This window comes from Phycodurus eques, chromosome 19 (assembly GCF_024500275.1).
Source record: "Phycodurus eques isolate BA_2022a chromosome 19, UOR_Pequ_1.1, whole genome shotgun sequence".
In the NCBI taxonomy this organism is placed as follows: Eukaryota; Metazoa; Chordata; class Actinopteri; order Syngnathiformes; family Syngnathidae; genus Phycodurus; species Phycodurus eques.
Window position 1 is genome coordinate 5,558,004 of NC_084543.1, and position 24,256 is coordinate 5,582,259.

Consider the following 24,256-nt stretch of genomic DNA (forward strand, 5'->3'; position numbering starts at 1 on the left):
TTTTGTCCTGCACCTCTGCCCGCTATCGCCTCTGCTTTAATTTAATATCTGTTTATCTCCCTCCGTTGTTTGTTTTTTATTGAGGTTGCGCCTGCATATCGTCCCTGATCTCCAAGCCAGAAGTGAGGGTCAGGAGGAGGAGCGTGCCCTCTTGTTTATTGGCTTCCATTGAGGCCCGCGCAGGAGTTGATTTGGCTATCTGCTCTCATATTAAGCTCTTTCACGTATGTGGCGCCACGCGGATATTGTTTGTAAGCACATGGAGATATTCTCGACTGCGGGCGAATTAAATATGCCACCGTCGCGTTTGTAATATCCTCTTGGCAGCATGTGAGAATGCTGCTGATCTTTTATGTTGAATATCGAGTTCAGGAGGGACGAATTCAATCTGGAGCCTCATCTCCGCCCCAAAATTATATACTACGTTATAAAAAAAAAAAAGTGAGTGTACAGCTGGAAATCTGTATTGGTATTATTTGGCACAAGCTAATAACAGACCAGACGACATTTACCATCCGTAAAATTAGGCACACCTGCTGCAAGAGTTGTATCCAAAATGATGTGACTACAAAGGCTCTTTAATAAACGCAAGATGCATGTTTTGGGAATGTAGGAAGAAGCTGGAGTACCCGGAGAAAACCCACACAAGCGTGGGGAGAACATGCAAACTGCACACAGAAAGGCCACGTTGGAGGTTTGAACCCCGGACCACAGAACTGTGAGGCAGCCCTGTGAACCACTAGGACACTGTGCTGCCCTAAATCAGTTTGCAATCACTTCATTAGAACAAATAAAAAATATGTTTATTGTAGTCACAAATATACTGAGAGCAGTTTCTGATATTATGACCCTGTATAAATAATGTAGGGGGAAAAATGGGGGGGAGAAATGTACTAATCATCCTTCAAAAACAGTCCAAGTTTTGAACTATATTAATATGAAAGATATGAGTGTAGTGAAATGACAAAAACGAATACAAAAAAATATTACAAACACCACTCAAAACCATGAATGAAAGCACAATGATGAGAATACTATTAAATTAAAAACTCTTCGGCCATTAGTATGATTGTGAAGGCTGAATTAAACTATTCAACTAAACTATTTATATACATGTATATTGTACACAAAGTGTATGTGTGTGATTTTTTTTCAGCTGTGACGCCTCACGTGATTGTTATTATCATCATTATGAAATTATATATTTTTTCAGCGGTTTACTTTAAGACGTGGCCTTCGTAAATTGGGGCGTTCTAGTCAACAACGTAACAACAACGTAGTGACGCTTCGCTGTGACGTCACGACGCTGAAGAGTTGGGGGGGGCGCCGAAATGCGACGCCGCGAATGTCGCACGTGGTCGCTTGTTTACGTCCAGGAACTATGCAGAAGGGGGAGGGACAAAGGAGGGGGCTCCGAGGATTGCTAAACAAGCTTTTCGGGATTCTTGACTGCTTACTAGAACTCGACGCTTGGTGAAAACAAACTTTGATCGAAGTATTGGCCTGGGAAAATGACGTAATAAACGAATGTGCCAGGACGTCGCGTTGGTATGTTTTGGTTGTTGTGTGGTCATCAAAGTAGGGGGTCGGAATGACATGACTGTTTTGTTTCGCTAACTCGAGAAATAACCTCCGTTAGTCTGCATTTGACGGCATGTTGAAAAGAAAAATCCTCTCGCCTTGCATGACCTATTTTTCACAGCATAAAAGACTATATACTCTACTAAGAACAGTGATTCCCAACCACTGTTTTCATCATGTAAATTATGCCATTTCACTGAATTGGTCCTTAAATTATGATTTATTTACTACAAATAATATATTCTCAATGGTCATCTATCTATGCCAGCTGCGTATAGTGACCGGCAGAAGAATTAAATGCTCTTCCGCGAGATGGCAGAAGGTAAATTAATCTGTATCCACCCATACCTCAGAATACAATGAATCCGTTTATCGCGGGATACGTTCAAGACCCGACCGCAAAAACGTATGAATCACATTCATTCACGAGGACGACACCCATGTCACTCACCACACCAGGCTCCGCCTCTTAAAGCCATACACAATCAAAGTCACAGATGCTACACTCAAACGTGACGGCGACCCGGAGTAGACAAAATAATGCCCGCACCTCACATGCACGTTATTGTGTTTCAGAATGAAAAATCAATTTTTCTCGTATTACAACTTTGTGTTCTAATTGCATTGGTCTTACACTAAGTAAGATCATTATTTCAGTGTGTATATAGTAGTTTTTGGGACATTTTTGGGTCACGTGCCATGAGATTTTCCTAACAAAACGTATGTGCTCCGGCTCAAATAAAGGTCGGGAAACACTGCGATGCTTCAGCTCGGAAGCCTGTTGACCCGGTTTCAGGTCGGCGGCTGCTCGGCTCCAGAGAGTTCAAAAGGCCAGAAAGTGCAGCAAACACTGACGGACGTCCTTCAGCATGTCAGGTAACAAGTGGAACCACTCGTGCCTGGCAGTAGTTTGACCAAAAACATTCACCGAGTGGCTGTACGAGGCTTAAAATGGACCCACCTGGTCGGCTTCCGCAGCTTGCCGTCTTGGCTCAAATCTGTAGAGAGACATCATACAGTTGTCACCAGCGGCTTGTACTGTTTGTTTGTTTCAAAAGTCAACTTTCTCTCGTGTATTTCTACCGCAGGAAACTCACCGGGCTGAGGAAGGAGCACGTCTATTGCAATCTGCGGATCCCCGACCAGTGTCAAGTTGTCAAGGATGACATTGACATTGTGATACTCACAGGTGGGCGTCAATGAACCGGTACAGATGTAAAACACATGCAGCCATTTTCCGTGGCCCTTATCCTCATTATGGTCGCAGCTGGAGTCCTATGCAAGCTGACTTTGGTGCGAGAGGCCAGGTACAACCGCAGGACACATGTATTTCATGAATGGACCAATAAATTCCCTGATTGATTGATTAGAATCGTCACGTCGGCCACGAGTTTTGCTGCGGTCGGAAATGGGAATCGCAGGTGAACGGCGTCGCAACGTCGCAGATGTAACGGCCAATCAAAAATGCCATGTCGCATCGCGCAAAAAAAATAAAAGCGAAGCGTGGAGAGTCTCTGTTGCTGAAATGCACGAGTGCAGTCAATGAATGGGGGCGATCATTTTCAACAGCAAATATCCACACTCCTTTATTTCTCACTCGTTTCCTCCCCTTGTGTCACTGTATACTGTCGCTACAGCGGCAAAGCCGAGCTGATGATTCCTTGACCGTCGCGCAATAATGTTTGCAAAGAAAATAAATACAGTACAGTGTTAATGTGGCGCAAAATGTTTACCCGCTAAGAACAGCATGGGTTACATTTTTTTCCGTTGCGGCTATTTGCGCAAGGGTCAGTCGCGAGTCTGTAATTTGTTGGTATTTTCCCACTTCTGATCGGTGTGCGGCACAATAAATAACATTGCACAATCCTACAAAATAACAACAACAAAAAAACAACTGAGTCGCCATCTGTAATTTCCACACGATTTTCCAGTAGGTGTGCTGCCACAGATGTCTGCTGTCGGTAGTTGAGTGTGGAATATTTTAGAATTCCAAACGTCACTACCTTCATTTTATCAATGTATTTTTTCCCCTCCTCCTTCCAAGGCCGAGGGATCTTCTGCATTGACATAAAACCCTGGCGAGGCCTGGTGTCCGCTCACGACCGAAAGTGGCACGTTCAAGTGAAGGAAAAAGATCAGAACTTTAGCAACACTTGCATCGAACAGATGGAGGACCCCCTCAAAGCCATCACGGTAAAGAAGAGAGAAAAAAAAAAGTGAACTGTTTAAATGGCTCGTGTCAAATGGGCACACTTGTGTCCGAGGTCCAGCCAATTGTCCGGCAAATGGTTTTTATCCGAGCCGCAGTCAGGGTTAAGAGAGTCACCCTGGCAATTTATATGTAAATTTCCAACACTTGTTGGGGGCTTCCGAAACTTCCGGAGTGGCTGCTCTTCATTGGAAAGGCTGCAATTATGTTCACGGGGGGTGGGGGGGCAGGTGCCTAAAAACACAGCTGGCTCCTCGTGTGACCCGTTCCGTCTCTGGAGAGGTTCGCTTCGGTAGCACACAACATTAGCGAAAATTGTTTTAACGAGGCCTTTTAACTTGATTAGTTTACACAAAGTGGCTCTAATCGTATGTCGCAGTTGTGGATTGTGTAAAACATGCAAAAGGGGGAGGAGTTACTTCCAAAATAGGATTGTTGCAAATCCAGAAGCAGACTAATAAACTCGTTCAAAGCAGAATTCCAATGAAGCTGAACAATCCTGATTTGGATGTGCACCGAATTGTACAACTCTTTTGGTTTCGCTGGATATCCGATTTTTTTTTATCAATTTATTTGTGCAATTTTTATTTCAACAAATTCATTTGAAAATTCATTATAAAAATAAAATAATCCTTGAATGATCCCCAGAGGGGAAATCAAGATGTTGCAGCAGCACAGAGTACATTGTTTTTTTAAATCAACTAAATTAAATACAAATACATAATGAGAAACTGTTATATACAACTTTTTGAACAATCAAGTGGCATGCAATTAATTTTTTTAACTAAGGATAAAAACAGCAGATAATGACAGACTTAGAGTATATTTAATTTCAACTCTTTTTTTTTTTTTGTTTATGTACGATTAAAAACTACAAATAATCGATATTACAATGTTGGCAATTTAGAATTGTTCCATCCAAACAGCTTTTCAAACACTTTTGTACTAATATTTTCATTTGTGATTTCTTTCTTTTAAATACATTTTCTTTTTCATGTAGAATATGTTTTTTTTTTTTTTTTTGTGAAGTAATACAATAACCGTGTTCTTAAATGTGAAATGTATTGCGAACGTCCATGGCCCCAACCATTACACAGTTTTGGTGGAAAACTTTTTTTCTATATAATACATCATTCGTATATCATGTTAATTTATTATAATGCCAACAAACAAGCAAATCAACATTATTTGTAGATTTGGATGACAATTTGTCCATAAATAAATAGCATGTGAATGAAGTGAAGTGGCTTTAATTGCCCTGTGCCCAACCTGGTCAAATATTTATAGAAATGGCTTAGCTACAATAGTTTGAAAGCTCCTCGGCGGAGGTAATTAAATGACTTCCTGTTACCGTCTTTCCTTGCAGTTGAAGACGTCTCACTTGTGCGGCCATCTGAGGCGGAGTGGCGTGCCCGTGCATCAGTCTCTCTTCTTCCCCCGGGCGGTCTTCCCGTCGCCGGAATGCGAGCTCGCCGAGGGGCTCCGGGTGCGGCGCGAGCTGGTGTCGCACGACCAGGTAGACCACTTCCTGCGATCCTTCAGGGAGGACTACGTGGCCTGGATGTTGGACGCGCTGACTCCCTCCTGGCTCTCTGGTGAGAGGAGGACATGTTACATGAATTTGGGGGTGGGCAAAGCGTGGGCCGGGGGGGCCACATGCGGCGTGCTCTTTTCTTTAATCCGGCCCACTGACCATTTACAATATCAAGTGTCCTGTAATATTTGTCGCATTAATTTAACTGTTGTTTTCCTTAAAATTGGTTCATTACAATGTATTCAGTCATTTTAAAATCAATCAATCAATTTATTGTAAATTTAAAAAAAATAAAAAAATAAATGTGTAAGGTAATCACAAAAACGTAATTGAAAAAAAGAAATGGCGGCGAGGAGCACGGCGTGAGAGTAACGCCCTCACCTCCTGCCTTTGCAGGTCATCTATCGTACGGGCAGATGGCGTCGGTGCAGAAGGTCCTGAGGCGCTCGCCGACGTGGGATTTCATGTGGCTTCGCGGCGGCGTGCAGCTCAAGGGCGACTTCCGGGGCTGTTGCTACATCGCGCCGGACCGCAGCGAGACCGACACGCTGGAGTTCTCTGGGCTCAAGACAATGTGGGCCCTGCTGGGACGCGCCCCTCAGGTCGGTCCACCGTGCGGGTTCGAGTGAAGGTGCCTTTGGATGCCCACAATAAAAGGCCACTTGAAAATGTGTGCCTGGGGGATCCTCATCTATGCCACCTGTGATGAAAACCTAACCTTCATGTTGGAAGTAATGAGCAACAAGGGCAGCAGGGGGCAGTAGCACTTTGAGCCTGGCTTAGTTTAGGAGTTGATACTGTTGAACTAATCCAATTTTTTGGGAGGCACTTGAATATGAATCATAGCAGCGGACAAAGAAAAAAAAATGCATGGAATCAGATATCTTCAGTTCGGAGTAAGGCCTCTTCTAAAAGTGGATAAAAATTCCACATGTATCAGTTATCTGCCAGTAAGAGTGCCGCGTAAACATGACACAAAATCAGAATTGCGCATCGTATCCGCAGTGTAAATCAAACCTTAAAGTTTGAGCAAAAAGCTATAGAGGATACCTTAAAATTATTTTTTATTAATTATCATGAATTACTGGTATATTTAGTTTAATTGTCGAGTTCAGGCAAGCTGCAGGGAAACGGTCGCTATGTAAGTGAACTTGTAAAAGGTTAAACAGACAAAGATCAGCCTTGTTGACACTAAACTTGGGGCTTTCTTCGTCCTCGCCTCCCCCCCTTCGGTTGCCGTGTAGTTGATACGTGACCCGACGATCATCACACGCTCACCCACAGGGCACGCACTGACACCAAAACGTATGACTCCCGGAGACATGTGTGTCAATGGAAGCGGGCTGCCATCTTGATCCTTCTCACCTTAACCATTTAGATCAGGGGTGAGCAAACCTTTGTGCTCAAGGGCTGACATTTGGCTTTTAAAGCAAGACAGATTGGGCACGTCTTTTGCACATGATGAAATATAAATGGTACAAACAAGTTGCTACTGGACGTGTTATAACCCTTTCAGCAACGGACATTTGAAAACAAACAAACAGTGCTGTGTGGCAAAAAGTGTTTTTCTCGCATTTTATTTCATTATGTCAAGTACAATATTTTAGAGTACTATTTTTCTTATTTCTTATGCATTGCAAAAATGTGTTGTTGTGTCTTTTTGAGAGGCTGGAACAGATCAATAACATTTCTATTCATTTCAATGGGGAAAGATGATACGAGTGTTTTGAGTTACGAGCGTGGTCACAAAACGAATTGTACTTATTGCAAGGCAGTACTGTAGAGGACCGAGGTCTTTGCTAATGTGCAACAGCTGCCGGGGGGTGGGGGGTGTTCGTGGTGGCGGGTGGGTGAGGGATGCTTGGGTGTCAAAAGGAAACCGGATAGCTCCCCCAGGCATGTTTTGGAGAGCCCAGAAATAACTCCTCCTTCTGATTTGTGACTTGTAAACACACAGGCCACAAGGTGTGCGATACGAGCCCCCTCGAAAGCCCACTCGGGCGTCGCCGTGCGCGCGCGTGTGTGTCGGCTCGAGGTGTTTGGACGGGGGCCCACTCAATTATCCTGCGGAGGAGAAAGGGATGTCTACGACCTCATCTCCCCCCCCCACCTCCCCCAAAGTGGAGAATGATTGAGTAGAGGGGCTGTAATTTATTAATTATGGCCTATATTCTTAGACCACGGCTCTGGCTTCATTCAATTTGTATGGATTGAGCGGTAATTACTGTGTGCGTGCGTGCGGAATGAGTCAATTGCAGGTTACTTACAGTATGTCGTTTGTCCTCATGTCGTCTCCCATCGTGTTGTCGGTTCGTTTGCGTTTCTCAAAATCTTCGCGTTGAACAGATGTGCGATTGCTCTTCTGTGGTTTTATAAAGAGCAGCTATTAAGACAGTGCTGTGTGAACTAAGAGGAGAGTGCGGCTACGCAGGCTATTAGGGCCAATGAATTAGGATTAAGGATTAAGATATGATGTAGAACAAGCTCAAAATGTGCACCCTACGTGCACATTTTGTTATTGAATACAGAATCCTTTTGGATCCTATTACTCGATGAGTCGATGAGCTAATCAGTAGAATAATCCCTTCTTAAAATACTCAATGGTTGCAGCCCTAATTGACTGTAAATTTCCCCCACCATGTAGTAATATGTCCATCACTAGTATCTACCGTCGACTGTACATAAATACCCAGTCTCCAGCAATAGGCGCGTTAGAAAGCTACAGAAAAAAAAAATACTATCGCTATTTCGCTTCCTGGTGGCTGCACAAAGAACTTGCGCTACCTATCTGGCTGTTGTGATCAAGTAAAACCAACGTAACTCTTTAATTTGCAGCAACTTGAATGGTTGAATCTCCGTGCCCTGAAATTAGCCTCTATTAGCTGAACAGTATTGCTTAACAAAAATAAATCAATGGAAATTGTGGCCCGAAGTGACCACAATGTTCAGCTTTGCGTAATTGCAGCGTGGCTCTCCGCAGAGAATTGGAAATAATAATTGGAAATAATTTGCGAGTGCGTGTAGGAAGCCACAGGAGGACGGCGAGCCGCGCAATTACACGCTGCGAAGACGCGGGATGAAGCCGCCAACGAGTCGCTCGAGTGTCCCGCCGAGAGAAGCCGTCTGTGTGTGCGGCGATGACTCAACGCCGCTTCCGTCCCAAACTATCGCCCGGTGCGTCTTCCTAGTTGATTCCGGAGGGCCCTTGTGACTCACTTTTGTTAATTTAGGTACATGCGAGGCGGAGAGAGTTCATGTTTGACAAATTTTCGCTTCACTCAGGTTAAAAAAAAAAAAAACATTCATATTCATTGGGAAATCATTGATTTGCCGATGGAATGAAGTGAGGTTGTGTCAAGACTCCCATGTTTGAAATCATTACGTGGGGAATCATAACAGTGGATTTTTTTTTAAAAACAATTATTTTACAAACCGCCCACTGACACAATGTTGCAAACTCATTTTTCAGGATGTTGCTAAAAGTTGCCAAATGACTTTGCCATTGTAAAGTCATTGCTTAATTATGTAGACGATTACCTAAATTACTCATTTGCATGACTCAAATTCCAATCTCTTAAAAAAAAAAAAAAAAGAAAAAAAAAAAAGATCTGGTCTGAAAAGTTACTAAATCTAGCAATATAAGTGTTTAAGTTGGCATCAATCCTCTGACAGGCTCACGGAGCATTTTTGGTAAAGACTGTTTAATGTGCTGAACCTCCTGTGACAATTTCTAAGACCACCTTGGTCAACTTTTTGTGTTGTCATGGAGTGGCAGCTGCGCGTTATGAGGCTTTGGCCACAGGCTCGGCCATGAGATATGATCAATAGGCGGCCATGAATAATGAAGAGGCCAGGCGCAGCAGACACTTAATTACACTTTGGTGAAGCCATTCTGGATAATTGAGGAGAATAAAGATGGCTAAAGTGGATGAATGCTGAATGCAAACTGGATTTTGTCTGTTTGTTCTTGAGGAGAGGCCTTCTGCTTGATTCTATAGAAAATTGTCATTTGTCATTTTCAAATTAGAGTTAGTTTTTTGTGCCTCAGTCATTTTCTTTGACCAGAATATTGTTCTTTTAATGTTAAGGATAATTGCCACGCATCCAGACAGTGCCGTGTGCCTGCCATCTGTGACAGTTATGTGAAATTAGCGCTAAACTACTTAACAGACACTTTTGCCCATTGTCTGCTGTTGTCATAATCAGCCCGAAAAACGGGCGGCATCAATACGGTCTGAAACCCGATTTGGGAGTTAATGGAGTCAGATGGGGGGCGGTGGAAGCGTGCTCTGGGGGTTAATGCTGTTAGAGATGTTGGCAAAGAGCAAATTAAATCAGCCATAGATCGAGCCCTCTACACGCAGCCAGACAACCAGAGCCATTGAGGAGGAAAAAAGGAAGACGCTAGGGGGTAATATTTGAACATCCCCCCACCCCCCCTGCTCCACTCGCAGACGTATGGAAAAAAAAGTCTGGATGTCAGTGGTCATTGCAGTCATTGAGTCTAATGTGCTTCCTGTCATCCGGGGAAGCAGACGCTACGACACGATTCCGAACTTGGCCGGCCCTCAAGTTGCGGTCATGGCTTGGGGCGAGCGCACCCGTCGACAGCTGACGCAGACGCTCGCGTCACCAAGCAAAGGTTTGGCCATCTTAACGTCTCCCGAAACCGGAGTTGATTTATGTCAGGTGATTAATAATCGGAGGCTTCACACCTCGAGCGAATTTTTAATTTTTTTTTTTTTTTTTTTTTTAAATGGATGCTCTTATGACCGCCACTTCAAACGTAGGTCGCGCAAGTTTGACTTCTGAGGTCAGTAAAACTCAGTTGCCCCTGATGGGAAGCGCACCAGTCTTGCGTACCCTGAAGCACGCTAAACATTATCACTTTTCCTCCCTGGAGCACAACCATCATTTCAAGACAATGGCCAAAAGTACTAGCACTGATTTTTCAAGACCAACAGCATCGTGTGCTCTACGATTACTGTATATATATATATATATATATATATATATATATATATATATATATATTTATATACCGAAACTACCAAAAGAAAGAATAGACTGTTCTTTCACCAGGAAAAAAAAGGTTTTCATTCTACCTTTTTCCATTCTTTAGTCATCAGCAGTAGAACACAGGCTGATGGTTTCCTTCTATAAAACAGCAAATATTGATGAGTGACTTTTTACATGGCAACTGTCATGCCCTGCAAGAGCTCTGTCATACTTTGTAGCGATCGCGACACACACGCTGATAATACATAAACATACTTTGTTTGAGTGTAAAACAATATCTTTTTTTAATGGGGCCTCGACAGATCAATTTCAATATTTCAATAGATTTCAATGGGAAACGTTTTGCTCAATGAGCCACTTCCATGTCAGGATGGACACGGCAAAAATGTCAACTTATGAGTGGAAAAATCTTACACGCCACTTTCTCAATATCCACACGTTCTTAAATCCAACAACCGAAGAAATTTACCAAAGCAGATGAAAGCAGAGGTTTCCGAGGGCAAAGTTGTCAGTGAACCATGGCTAAGAATGATGACCACCAGCAGAAGGTAAACAAGAAGATGTCCCCTCGCAAGCCGAGGATGGATGGCGATGCTAGTCAGGCCGACGCTGAAAGTGAGAGGTGGACTTGGGCCAGACAGGGGTCACGCAGACTACTCAGTATCAACTTTAGCCTCCAGGGTTCGATCCTCCACCATGATGTGTGGCCCTCGAGGCGAGCTCGTCTTGAGTTCTCATGGGGTTCGGCGTGTTGTGCGGGAAATAGCAGAACTGACTTACATACCTGCACATATACGATTGCTGACACGAGGTATCATTAGCTAATTTCATGTAGCCTACCGCCGCTAATTAGAACATTTTGTCATGCCCCCACAACAGGTCAACAATAGTCACACCTGTTGGTGAGCTTTCAAATGCTTTATTGAACAAACGGGTAAAAAAACCTTATTAAACGGTCATACACAATGGCCACAACTGACTCCAGGACTGGCTAACAGTTAGCCAGGTAAACAGCCAGCCGCTAACCTGAGCTCACAACAGCCAACTCTACTTTAATTCGCTGACACCCACGTCACTCACCAGGGGAGGCCCCGCCTTTTAAAGCCGTACACACGCAAAGTCATAGATATTAGAGTGTCCAATGTGATGATGGGGACCCCAAGTCTACAATAATAATACCTGGACCTCCCATACAGATTTTGTTTAATAAAGTAAAATCCAATTAATCGATGGGATAATGGAGTCTAAAAATGTTCAACAGCAGCAGTCCTTGCTAATATTGTGTTGTACAGACAGCAGTCTAATTGAGGCTTAATCAACAGCATCAAGTAGTGCACTCAGTTTTGCCTCAATAGCTTCAAGATGCAATTATTTAATTGTAATGCCCATATATATATATATATATATATATATATATATATATATACACACACACACACACACAGACTTTAGCCAAATCCGGGCCCTCACCTTTTGGAGAAGCAAATGTGGAAGGACTCGACTTTGGTGCAACTAATTGCTAATTGTCACCTTCTTTGCACGGGGCAGCGATCTGCTACAACAATGTCTTTGTGCGGGTGCACGCTCCTCTCTACCACCAGCTGTCATTATTTATAGATTTCTTTTTTCCAGGCGTGGCAAATTAAAACAGACTGACCGACCTCTCAAGTGCGTGCCGCCGCTAATGCAGCGCAATACAGGATGCGATTGTCTCCTCTTTTGTCTTCTTCTCGCCTCTCTTTTCATCGAATGCTCACTAATGAGTAAGTAAATGGTGGGGAATGGTGCGCGTGTAAAAAGGTAGCGGCCTTTATGGAGGGTAATTAGGAGCGCCGAGAGGCGTGCAGGTGTTGGGGAGGTGGGGGGGTGGGTCGCGTTTGCCGAGCTTTCCCGACTATTAAAATGATCACTTTCAATAGCGGACAAAGAGAAGAGGGAGCATATCTAGCGGCGGGTATTTTCCCCACCTCGAATGCTTTATCTGCCTTTTGATGTGGCGCTCATAAAAGGCCTATTGGGCACCCACAATGACCCGCGAAATGGACAAGGGCCGACGTCGCGGGCTCAGACTGTTGCCGCCATTAACTAAAAGGCCCGGACGTTATGAAAGAGACCGTCGGATGAAAGAACACGGAGGGGGAGAAGAAGAAAAAAAAAAAAAACAATAATTGAAAAATTGCCTAATGCTAAAGTGAGAGAAAATGGAGCCGTGACAAGACACTGTGATATTGCGTTATCTCCGGTAAATGCGGCCAAACAAGACGACGCGGCCAGGCATTCTGTTTGAAATGGATATGGTTCAATTACCTGCGTGTCTAAATCTAGTTAGGCCGGCCATTGTCCGCAGCTTGGATGGGGTATTGAAGCAAATTACACCTTAGAACCTACTACAAAAACTCCGGAGAGCTGCGACTGCCACAAAAAAAGCAGTATGAACGAGGTTACAGGACACAGGAACATTGGTTAGCTCAAATTTAGTGTCGCTTTCGAGCCTTTTTTGAATGAAATAGAACTCCGAATATGTTTAGTATGATTAAAAGGTGTACAAAAATCAGTTCAATTGTGTAAAATTGATTGCTGATTAACCTGGGTCTTGAAGCCATTGAGGCAAAAAAAGAATACTACTTGGCGGTCAAGTCAGTATCAACTAGATTGCCGTCTAAAAAAAGTAAACTTGATAACTATGGGAAATTGAGCTACCTGTACATCCAACACAGGGCTTCGCCATAACATAAGAGATTCTCCCAACCAATAAAAAAAAAAAAAAAAGTTTATTTATTAATTTTTATTTTCCCAATAGTCCCACCAAGAAGTGTAACTAATCGTCCTCATAAAAAGCACCCGAAAAGTACAGCACTTCACTTTTTCAGCCTGCACTGCTATAGAAACATCAACTGGAAACAGAGAGCACCTAAGTGAAATTTTGAGCTTTATGGTAAAGGTTGTGCTTCTTATATAGCTGTGATTTTTTTTGTGTTAAATTGTAATAAATGTGCACTAATCTCCCCCAAAACATCTTCATTCAATAGTGTGGTGTGGAATTTTAAGGGGAAAAAAATTGAACTCATTTTGGAATAACAAAGACTTTTATAAAAATGTGGAAAAAGTGAAGCTCTGAATACTTACCAGATGCACTGTAGCTAAATGAAATGAATTAAAATCTATTTTTGCCCCCTCTGCAGGTGACTGTCAAAATGTACAAGCGTGGCTCGAACGGATGGTTGGGCAAGACGCTGACCGCCAATGCAACCGTTCCCTCCGACACCTTGGTGGTCTTCCGGGTCAGCGGCGAGAAAGCGGACACCAAATTCTCGGCCAACGCCATCCACAGCATCACGCTCAGCATATAAGAAGTCGTAGTAACGCAAATGGTTGACTTTAACTAAGAACATAGCCCTGAGTGCCTTTTTACGATTCTGTTATACTGTAAACACTTTATGTAAGAAAAGACAATGTTTTATTAATATAATCTGCAGTGGCAATATTACAGTTGTTTTTTTCGCTTGAGTTTAATTAATTCACCAGCATGTCGGCGGTTTGGTTAAAGTGTTTTATGATCAGTCTGCAAGTTCATTTGAGGCACGACTGTAACCGTCCTAATCACTTAGCGGGCAAACACTAACAGCGCATGTACTTCGAGTCAACATGATTAAGTGAGGATTTTGTGAAAGGTCATAAGCCCCTTTTCATGCTGCCTTCTCGGAAAAAAAACAGAAGATAGTTCAGACACAACTTGCTGAAGTGTAAGTTCACACAACCGTTGCGGCTTCACGTATTCAGATACCTGGGGTAGAGAGAACTGCTTTCAACACAGGCACAGCCAGTGATTCTCAAAACTTCACTTACCAGCTAACATTTAACCTCCTCTGATACTCGGCGAAAGCCAGCAAACTTGCGGGCAGACTTAAACTACCCCCATCCCACATTAGTGCAGAACAACAGCGATTCCCAAAAACACAAATTAGTGTGCCATAGATTATCAAGTGTGCTGCAAAACTTAATTGATCAGCGTGGATTATTTTCAACAAATATGGTATCTTCGTTCATCTGTCGATGCCGGCGACGATTTTTCGAATGCAAAATGTGCCTTGGCTTAAAAGTTGGGAAACACTGTCACATACTCAGGACAGCAGGCCCATGAGTTCTTGTTAGACATCCTTGGGTCCCTTGAAAGATGCTGTATTAATTTCAGACATTATTATTAAAAAGGATCATAGCTAGCTAGTGTAAAATGAGCTACAGGCGCAATATTGTTTGAAACTATTTTTAGTAACGCGACCTTTGCATGAGCTACTGTATGTGTGAATATGCTAACCCAAGTAGCGAGAGACTCCAAAAGAAAATGAAACATTTTAATTGTGACAATACAACATAGTTAAGTGAGGTCGTACTATACAGTGTTTACTTTTTTGTATTCTGAAAGATTCAACCGGTCTCGAGTATTAGGATCACACAATGTAAAGTTAAAGGTCGAAATTCTAGGTGTAAAAAGTCAGTAATGAGAATACAGTCGTAATGTTACACTGAAAAACGTTATGAGAATAAATTAAGACATAAATACTACAATTATTAAAGTAAATACTATTGCAAGAAACATAAGAACATTCGTAATGTTAGTTTGTTGTGTTGAATAAAAACATTTCACCAAAAAGGAACAAAGTTAAAGATAAAAGCTAGATACTGAAGTTGTACAGTTATCAGAATAAAGTGGTAATACTACAAACATGTTAATTGTAGATACGAGAATAAAGTTGAAAATGAACTATTAAAAAAAAAAAAGTCAGAAGTTATAATTAAATAAAGCTGTCATTTTTACAAAGTACAAACCTGTTAAATTCCAATTCCACAATTTTTTTAATTCCAAAATAAACAGTGGTAACAACTAAGAGGTTTTTGGAAACATGAGCCGTTACTCAGCCTATGTTTTGGGCTTGAGCTGCGAGCGAAAACTGAAGCGCCTAATGGGTTTTTAAATAAAAAAATAAAAACTTCCATAACGAGCCCAAGTCAAGCTGTTTATTGCAATTTGAATTAAACTCTTAAGGCATCATTGTATTGAAAAATGAACTCATGTTGGGGGGGAAGTTACAAGGAAAAAAATTAATAAAAAGTCTTAGGATAAATAGAGTTGCGAGAATAAAGGTGTAATGTTAGAATAAAAAAAGTTGCATCCCCCAAGACTAAAATATTTAATATTAATGAGTGAATCATCTACACATATTTTCCAGTGTTTTGAAGTGAATTTGTTTGACATTGTCTGCTCTTCTACCTGTATCTAAGCAGGGACAAATCCATGCTATTGAATCTATTTCACATTTTTTATGCGCAAAAAGCATCTGAGTGCTCACCCAGCAAATCAATGACAAAAACTGAACACTTTCATAAATAATGTCATTATCAGACGTGATAAATTTAGGGGGGAAGAGTATGTTTGTGTGTGTGTTGACGCCGATGCAGATTAAGCGGACTAATGCACGTACACAGATCAATGTGGCGGCGTGCTGATGTTTTGTGCCACTAATTGGTTGCTGTCCACACATAATTATTGATGCCCCGGGTGTATTTAGTGGACGGCTTTTGTGACGCCGTTGATACGATGCTGGAGGCCATTGTTCATCACAGTTTACCCATAATCTGACATTGTGCTGGAGGTCAGAGAACAGTTTATAAAACTTTTTTTTTGGTTGACTTGTATTGTTATTTAACCTTTATTTCGCCAGCCAGTTAAGGCAATTTAGAACAGATTCTCATTTGCAATGCTGACCTGGCAGCAGACAATAACTATCAGTCACTCAAAAGGCATCATGGAGTCATTGGGTTAATAGATAAATCGAGATATGCTACGTGTAAATTTTGCCATTTCGAAATTAGACAGTTCATTATAAAAAGGTAAAAATTTGTACCATTTTGTCTGTCAAAGCACCATAAATGCCATTTCATATTAGGCTCTGATCCAATCAGACATCCACTATCACAGGAATGACTGTAGCTAAAGCCAGCTAATCATTTCCAGGATGCAGCGGAGGCCAATTGAGCCATTACGCCACTTAAATAGAATCATTGACTGTATATCTCAATCTTCTCTGCTGCTTTGGCCGAAGGGCCTCGCAAATTCTATTAGGCGCAATTGAAAATCCAAACTGGAGGAGGAAGAAGAAATTGGCTGCTGTTGCCCGTTTTGTTCTGTATCTCAATGATCTACAACGGCGCATCATCATCATTATTTTTGGTGCAAGTTGCGCCCCCCTCCCCCAAGCCTACCGGACACAGACTGTTGTGATTACTTCGTCAATAAAACAAGATCTGTTTAGTCTGCTGATGTCTTATCAGCGTCAGGCCACCATCTGGGTTAAGCGGAAGGTCCGCCACACACCAGAGAAAAGACCTCAAAACAACCCAAGGAAAATGTATACAGTTGTTTTTTTTTATTATTATTATTAAAGAAATGAAGGCATTACAACAAACAAACTCACAGTAGAAGAAGCCCAACAACTGTGTGACAGAAATACAAAGTTCAATAAAAGTTACACTGGATGCCAGTAGATAAATGCTTTATATTAAAAAAAAAAAAAAAAAAAAAAAAAAAAAAAAAAAAAAAATGGAGGCAACCAAATATAGATATTGAAAAGTGGAGAGGCAGAGATCAGGATAGCGAAACAGTAAGTCGCCAGCAGGGACGGGGACTCACTTGGGCTTGGTCTCTGCGTCAGTGACGTGGCGGATGAAGACGGCGTCTTCCGGGTGCCCGACGTCGCCCATCTCGTGCATGTAGGACGCAGCGATGGCGATCAGACCGCCGTCGCTGCTGAAGGCCAGCGAAGCGATGCTGGTCGGGTAGTGGTGGAACTGGCACAGGCGCTTCTTGTTGAACGGGTCCCAGATGTTGACGAAGCCGTCGGAACCGCCTGGAAGGAGAGAACGGAGGACGATTTGGATCGAGAATGACCAGACTTTTGCTACTGAAGGCCAAACATCCCCGAAGGGCAGTGGTTGGGAATGATTGTGTTAAGAGTTTCACGTTTTCTGGCAAGACTTAACACTTTGATTTCATACTCAGCGTTGCCTATCTATGCATCTGACAGACACCCAATCTAGGACAAAAAGTGTATTGAAGTTTAAGTAGGACCCTGGCAAACTATGGCTAAAATGAGCCTGAAATGTGTATTTTCTGGCATGTTTTTTTTTATTTTTTTTTTTATTGCAGGTCTACTCAGAATAGACATCCCGACCACATTTCTTGTTCCCAAGTGTACTGTTACTGCTCGAACAGGCATAGAACTCCATCTTTTTTGGGCGGGGGGGGGGAAATCAACTAATCTTACTGAGTCACTCAGTTGTGAAACTCTTTTGTTTATTGTGAATGTTAATTATATTGTCCCCCCCCACTGGTGGCCAAAGTGTGCAGATCAGAAGCAACACAATGTCAAAGGTCATTGAAGCAAGAAACCATCGTGCACAAACGTTTGAATTCTTTGTACCTGTTGCAAAGGTGTTGTGCACGCTGTGAAAGGAGATGGCGTTGACGGGGTAGACTTGCTCGACACCGTCCTTCAGCCGGTGGCACTTGAAGGCGTACTTTTTCTTCTGGACTTCCGGACTCGGGTCCAGGTACTCCACGGCCACACGACCCTCAATGGAGCTCAAGACGTAGCCCTGCAGACGAGGAGCAATGTTTGCGACCACAATGTAGATACCAGATATCTAAGGTAAGAGTTAGCCTAGCTTCTTCCAAAGATACCAGATAAGCTAAGAGTTAGCCTAGCTTCTTCCAAATCTGGTAAAACTAGTCTTCTTTGTATTTTCTAGCAGTCTGGATGGCACCATGCTGCCTCTCATAGGTCAGTCTTGGTACTATGACAGACCAAGACAGATCGTTAGCAAATCGAGGTTGTTGTTTTCCTGGCCCGCACCTGCTTGTTTGGGAAGGCTCGGATGCAGCGGGTCTGAAACTTGAGACTGGACTCTCTCCTCTGCTGCACGTAGCCCATGTTCCTCAAGTCCCACACCAGCACACGTCTGCCCGCCGTGCCGACGATCAGCCGGTCGCCCGCCACAGACATGGTGTACACCTTTGAACGACAACCGCAAATCTATACTCAAACACACGCAGACATTTCATTAGGCGCACCAGAACAAGCCAATAATGTCGTACCCTCTCCGGTTGCGTGAAGGTGCCGGCGTTGCACGGCGCCCTCGGATCCCAGAGTCGGACTGACCGGTCCCAGCTGCCCGTCACCATGACATTCACCTCCGGGCAGTGTTCCACACAGCGAATGGGGGCATCGTGCTTTCCCACTATGGTATCTGCAACCAAATTAAAACCCACAACATATCTTAGACAACCTACAGTGTGTATATAAAAGTCTACACACCCCTGTTCAAATTCTAGGTTTTAGTCACATTAAAAAGTAAGCCCAAGATAAATCATCTAAAAACTTCTTCCCCCACTGTGACCTATGGGTTGTACAACAGAGGGGACGTAGAAAACCATTGAGATACTGTGTTTGCACAAGTGTTCACACCCTTTTATATCAGGTTTGTGGCCATGCTCAGAAGTAACCAATCACATGTGAACTCAGGTGCGTGCTGACTTCAATTAACATGAGTTTGCATGTGATTGGTTAATTTTGACAACAGCCACATCCCAGTTAAGAGGGTTTGAACACTTGTGTGACCACAATATCTCATTTGTTCATTGTTATTTCCCCTCAAAGTTATCCTTTTCCCCCCCCAATTGAGTTGCATAGGTGATGAGTCACATTAATAGTGGGGGAAAAAAATTAATTATTTTGCAAAATCCCAAACTATTATACAATAACCTTGGTCAGCATGTACCTTGGTCTGTGTTCAAGTCGTGCATTTTTAAATTTGTATCCAGATCTCCACTCCAAGCATGCGTCGGGTCCTGGGGGAGAGGACATTGTGCTCTTACAACAACGTTAAAACTCAAATAATTAAGTGATGTGGCGCCTGCTACGTACATAAAAAGCACAATCCAGAACCGGTGCAGTGTGTTGGTACTTCATGCGCATGGTGTTGGCCACCACGTCGTAGAGGCGGACCGTGCAGTCCCAGGAGGACACCAGCAGGAAGTTTCCGTTGCTGGGGCTGAACTTGACAGCGGTGATGCCATCTTCTGGCCCCTGGTTCAGTTTGTACTCGCTGGAGACCATGCTCTGCAGAAGAAGAAAAACAACTCCCTTTTAATTACACACCATAAAATGTTATTGTTTTTCACAAGGGAGGGTTTATTTCTGACATGCACTTCTTACAACATCATCATCTCTGCAAAAAGAGAAGAGCTGGCTTCCAAAAGCACTGTCAGTGTTGCCAACTTAGCGATTCGGTCGCTTTATTTTCACTTTTCAGTCCCCTCGACGAGTGAGTTTAATTTCCAATAAGAAACAGACAACATGAGCATAAGCATCTTCACATTGCAAAGTCGGTCTCACTAAATATTGCCAAAGGCACAGTGCCGATTTATGCGTCGGAAAAACAGTCACTTATCCACGTGTTGAGAACTTTTGGGCGTGCTTCCAAGCTGGAAATATGTTTGCCTCACCTGTAGTACTCTACATGAGAACAGACAGTGAGAAAGCCGGCAGCAGACATGAATCAACCAAGCCATGCAGTTTGATGACTCTTTTTATGATTGATTGTTGAATATTTAGATAAAATGTTCATTCAAGATTCACAGACATGTTTTGACATGTTTTCCCCCCAAGAGGAGGCAGTTATTGTCTTGTTACAGTATCTGTAAAGAAAAAAATAACTAGGCTTTGGAAGTTAATCCGTGAGTAACATGGGGGAAACTGTGTTTAATAGGCAAAATGAAGAAAAACTCTGAAGGTATTTATTTAGCTGTGATTTGCTTTTTCTATAAGAAAATGGCGGAAAAATCCGTTCAGTACGGTCGAACGTGTCCGATATGGAGTAAAGCGAAAGGTCTTGGATAGCTGTTAGTTATTTGAACTTGTAAAGCAGAAACCTTGCCCATTCTCATACAACACATTCAGGAATTAGCCCTAGCCCGGAGCTAACCGAATGCTACAGCACGTTCTACGAGCCATGGCGTCGACAATTTGCACTTACCAATTATACTGAAAAGGGTCCACAGGTAATAAGCTATTTTCGTTTCGACTAGATTAGGTTTTTGGACAAATACTTAACAAACAGCCACATAAATATCAGGCGAAATGAATGCGCTCGGATAAGTGCCTCGGTAAAAAACGTAGTCCAAGTCCGGAAGCCGATTGCTTAGAAACTGTTGCTGATTGGCTGAAACCAAATGTTCAAGTTCCCGCCTGCGCGTTGATTGGATGTTTTTAATTCAAAGGAGTACTTCCGATGTCCTTACGTAGGTCACGTGACACCGGAACGACTCGCTGGTTTGGAAACGGCTCGCGCATGCGTGTTAGGGCCATATGGGTTTCCTTTACTCCAAAAACAAAATGAACCGCAATTTATTTCATTTAGTATGGTCTAATTATGCAGCGATTTGTACAGGTTAAGAAGACAAACGCAAAAAAATATAAAAAGATTATATGAGCGTTTACATTTTGTGAATTCTTTTAAATACATCACAAATACGTCTCTCTCTCTCTCTCTCTTTTTTTTTTTTTTTTTTGCATCAAGACCTTTACTGGGACAACATACAAGATTCCAGTAATAATATCAGAGGCAAATCATATTTGGCTCCTTGGTTTACTTTGCCACAATGATGTCCTTTGTTTTAAAAGAAAGGGAAACAAAGTTTGTTTGCTATAGTAGATCATGAGCCTCATAACAACTGTATTGCACAAGTAAGGGAATGTCATCGTATTTAATCCCACAATACAGTCACGAACACATGAGTCTTAAAAATACATTATGTACAAACCTTGCACATGAAAATATATTCAAACACTTTGAAGCAATCGGGACAATAACATAGATTGTCCCTAAAATAGAATGTAAATGCATATGGGACATAAAAGAAAGTCACACGGTCAATCTACAAAATAGACATAGAACTTGGAAATATATATCAACGTTTTTCAAGTTGTAGGCAAATTTAAACAAAGTGTGATGACGTGTTAAACAGGCCTCAGTAGTGGAACCGGGTGGGGGTAGTACATGTGGTGAGAAAAGGCCAGGATGGAAGCCCGGCCGCCGGGTGAGCCCCCCGCCGCGCTCCCGCTGGTCTCCGGAGCTCCGTGGTCGTGGTAGAGGATGGGCACCCGCACCATCCTCTGCGCCGCCGCGTGGCTCAGGTTGGCCGACTCCAGTTCGGCGGCCAGCTGCCTCTTCCACTTGTTCCTGCGGTTCTGGAACCAGATCTTCACCTGGGTCTCGGTCAGGCGCAGCGAGGCGGCCAGGCCGGCGCGCTCCGAGCTGCTCAGGTAGCGCTTGATGTCGAAGGTGGACTCCAGCTGGAACACCTGGCTCCTGGAGAACACGGTGCGGGTCTTCTTCTTCCTGCACGGCTTCCCGTCGGAGTGGTCGGGCTTCTTTGGCCAGTCGTCCTCGGCGGGCTCGGCGTCTTTCTTCGGCTCCTCTGGGTCACTTTCGTCGTCTTCCGCGCTTTCTTCTTTGGTGTCCGGCTCGCTTTTGGGGAGGTCGGGCGAGGGTCTGTCGTGCAGCAACAGTTCATCTTTCTCTGAACCTGCAAAAAAAAAAAAAAAAAAAGTGACCAAGTTATATGCAAACTCTCAAAACGAATGCTACAAAAGGGAATTGAGTCATGACAGACGTACAATGTAATCTATTGTAAAATATTTCAACAACAACAATAATAGTAATGGCATGTTATGGTACTCGCGCTGCATATTTACAGTACATGTTTTGCAAATATTTGTACGCAATGGAGTGAATCTTTACATTTCATTTTTTTTGCCGTCAACATTCGCATTACAACTGGCATCCTTCTCAGCACGTTGCATCGATCGTATTTTACACGTATTGACCTGTTCCAATTTATTCATACGTATTTATATTTATAATTTATTCAGTGTAGTTTTTATTCTAACTAATTTGGGATTAGCAAGAATATTCGAGTGCAAATAAATTCACCTGATCAAATATGGAAATGTTTTGGATTAAGATAACTCATGACAGAGTCAAAACCTAATTTGTCATCAAAGGTACTTCTGATTTTATTATTAACATTATTTTGTCTTATAAAGAAATTATATATATATTTTTAAATACTATTTATTCAAAAAGGTTGTTTATCAGTAATGTGGAGTTTTCCCTTAGCACTAGATTCATTGATGCTTGAAACATTTGGGACCGTACATTTTCTGCTACTAACCTTATGATATGAAAAATTGAAAGATTCATTTGAGAGCAAAAAAAATAAAAAATTCCCCAACAGATTTTAAAGTGTTTCCTCTGGATTAAATCGCATAATATTAAGTATTATAATATTTCTTTGGGCGCTTAAACATGTAATGCATTCTCTCTCTCTCTCTCTATATATATATCTATATATATACACATATATAAATAATAATAATAATAATAATAATAATAATAAAGGTGCTTCAGAAGTTCCATGGCACCGTTGTTCACCACTCTTCAGGGGTTCTTCAGAAAAGTGATAGTTCTACATAGCACCCATTATTCTATATACCACAGAGTTCTTTATCTTATCATCGACCCCAGAAGATGCTTAACATCCGAGAAGCATTTGGCTTCTTATTTGGTGCTACAGAACTATTGGATAATGGTTGGTTCTATATAGAACGGTTGCACAAGTCAAAGAACCACATTTGGGCACTATGTCAATCCTTTCTTTTCTTTTCAGAATTCAAGGTAATATGATGTACCTCCAGCCTTGAGATGAGCGCCGAGCGTGTACGGATACCACCAAGGAGACGCTGGGGACAGACCGAGCCGCTGTGAGGGCAACTCCAGGCGAGGTAGAGACAAATCAGCGAGCCGGGAGAAGAAGCTGCCTTCCAAGAAGCTTCTGGGCCTGGTGGGCTTGCTGTTGCCGTGGGGGTCGTCGATGCCGAGCAGGTTCTTGATGGAGAACTTGATGGAGTCTTTGGCGGACTGGCGCGTCTCTTGTTGCGCGTCAGGGTCTGCCATCGCCTTTTAGTTCCACACCTGAATCACCATCAGAATGTGAAAATTCAAAAGTTTAAAGAAACAACTGCAGCGGCAGTCAGAGCTCCCAAAAAAAAAAAAAAGTATCCAAAAGATGTGCTCTCTGTGGTGCTGAAGAGAGGGATAAAAGTACTGTGTTGGTCTTCGATGGAGATGTAATGCTGACATGAAAAATGATAGCCCACTTAAAACACACTGGATCCCTGTGATTGGCCAGAGCAGCGAGCAAATGGGCTTGGAGTCTGCAATGAGACCAGAATAGACTCCAAAAGGAATACAAAAGGTTTTTTTTTTTTTGGGCAACAGTACAGCCACTTATCCAATAAGAGCAGGGGTGGGCAACCTATGGCCTGCGGGCCACATGCGGCCTTCAAGAGGACATGATCCATGCAGCCATGCAATTCTTAAAACAACTTTTTAAACAATAAACACCTCTCTCTAGATATATAATCAGAAACAGTGTTCAGTCATATCTAATAAGAGCAAATTCCAGTGTTCGACATTGACTTAAGAGACAGCTTATCAGAGTGGAAGCTGCTACAGGACGACGTTAAAAAAAAAAATCACACAAAATGTTGCAATCAAGGAGGTTTATCTATATGGGGCGGTGTTCAGTCATTCATAGTAAGATATCCAATCGCATGTTTAACGTATAATGGACTGAACGTTCATGATTTGGAACATTTGAGCACTTTTATCCACTCGTTTCCTCCCTTTTAACTGTTTAAGCAGACATGCGCCATATATTTGACTTGTACTTTTGCTATTTTTAAATGTCTTATTGTTGTTTTAATTTTTTGTTGCTATTACTTTTGAATGTT

At 42.5% G+C, this 24,256-nt stretch overlaps 3 protein-coding genes and 1 long non-coding RNA gene across 4 annotated transcripts; 1 reads left to right on the plus strand and 3 right to left on the minus strand.

Annotated features, from left to right (window-relative positions):
* Positions 1 to 834: 834 nt before the first annotated feature.
* LOC133417770 (uncharacterized) lies at positions 835 to 7,858 on the minus strand. The gene is made up of 3 exons (XR_009770398.1): positions 7,592 to 7,858; positions 5,706 to 5,959; positions 835 to 5,382 (listed from the first exon to the last, which is right to left on the minus strand). It is a non-coding gene; the product is annotated as an uncharacterized LOC133417770 (long non-coding RNA).
* On the plus strand, positions 1,376 to 16,748 carry si:zfos-911d5.4 (uncharacterized). Its single transcript, XM_061705867.1, has 7 exons — positions 1,376 to 1,548; positions 2,326 to 2,457; positions 2,670 to 2,770; positions 3,626 to 3,774; positions 5,157 to 5,385; positions 5,721 to 5,926; positions 13,526 to 16,748. Exons 2-7 carry the CDS (start codon positions 2,342 to 2,344, stop codon positions 13,691 to 13,693), a joined length of 969 nt encoding a protein of 322 aa, XP_061561851.1. The 5' UTR covers positions 1,376 to 1,548; positions 2,326 to 2,341; the 3' UTR covers positions 13,694 to 16,748.
* Positions 16,749 to 16,940: 192 nt separating this feature from the next.
* On the minus strand, positions 16,941 to 20,579 carry bub3 (BUB3 mitotic checkpoint protein). Its single transcript, XM_061705866.1, has 7 exons — positions 20,436 to 20,579; positions 19,325 to 19,519; positions 19,179 to 19,248; positions 18,496 to 18,647; positions 18,254 to 18,412; positions 17,822 to 17,996; positions 16,941 to 17,248 (listed from the first exon to the last, which is right to left on the minus strand). The coding sequence occupies exons 2-7, from the start codon at positions 19,514 to 19,516 to the stop codon at positions 17,028 to 17,030; spliced, it is 969 nt and encodes a 322-aa protein (XP_061561850.1). The 5' UTR covers positions 19,517 to 19,519; positions 20,436 to 20,579; the 3' UTR covers positions 16,941 to 17,027.
* A 601-nt stretch (positions 20,580 to 21,180) lies between these two features.
* LOC133418101 (homeobox protein HMX3-B-like) lies at positions 21,181 to 23,454 on the minus strand. The gene is made up of 2 exons (XM_061706468.1): positions 23,153 to 23,454; positions 21,181 to 21,987 (listed from the first exon to the last, which is right to left on the minus strand). Exons 1-2 carry the CDS (start codon positions 23,415 to 23,417, stop codon positions 21,419 to 21,421), a joined length of 834 nt encoding a protein of 277 aa, XP_061562452.1. The 5' UTR covers positions 23,418 to 23,454; the 3' UTR covers positions 21,181 to 21,418.
* Positions 23,455 to 24,256: the final 802 nt, after the last annotated feature.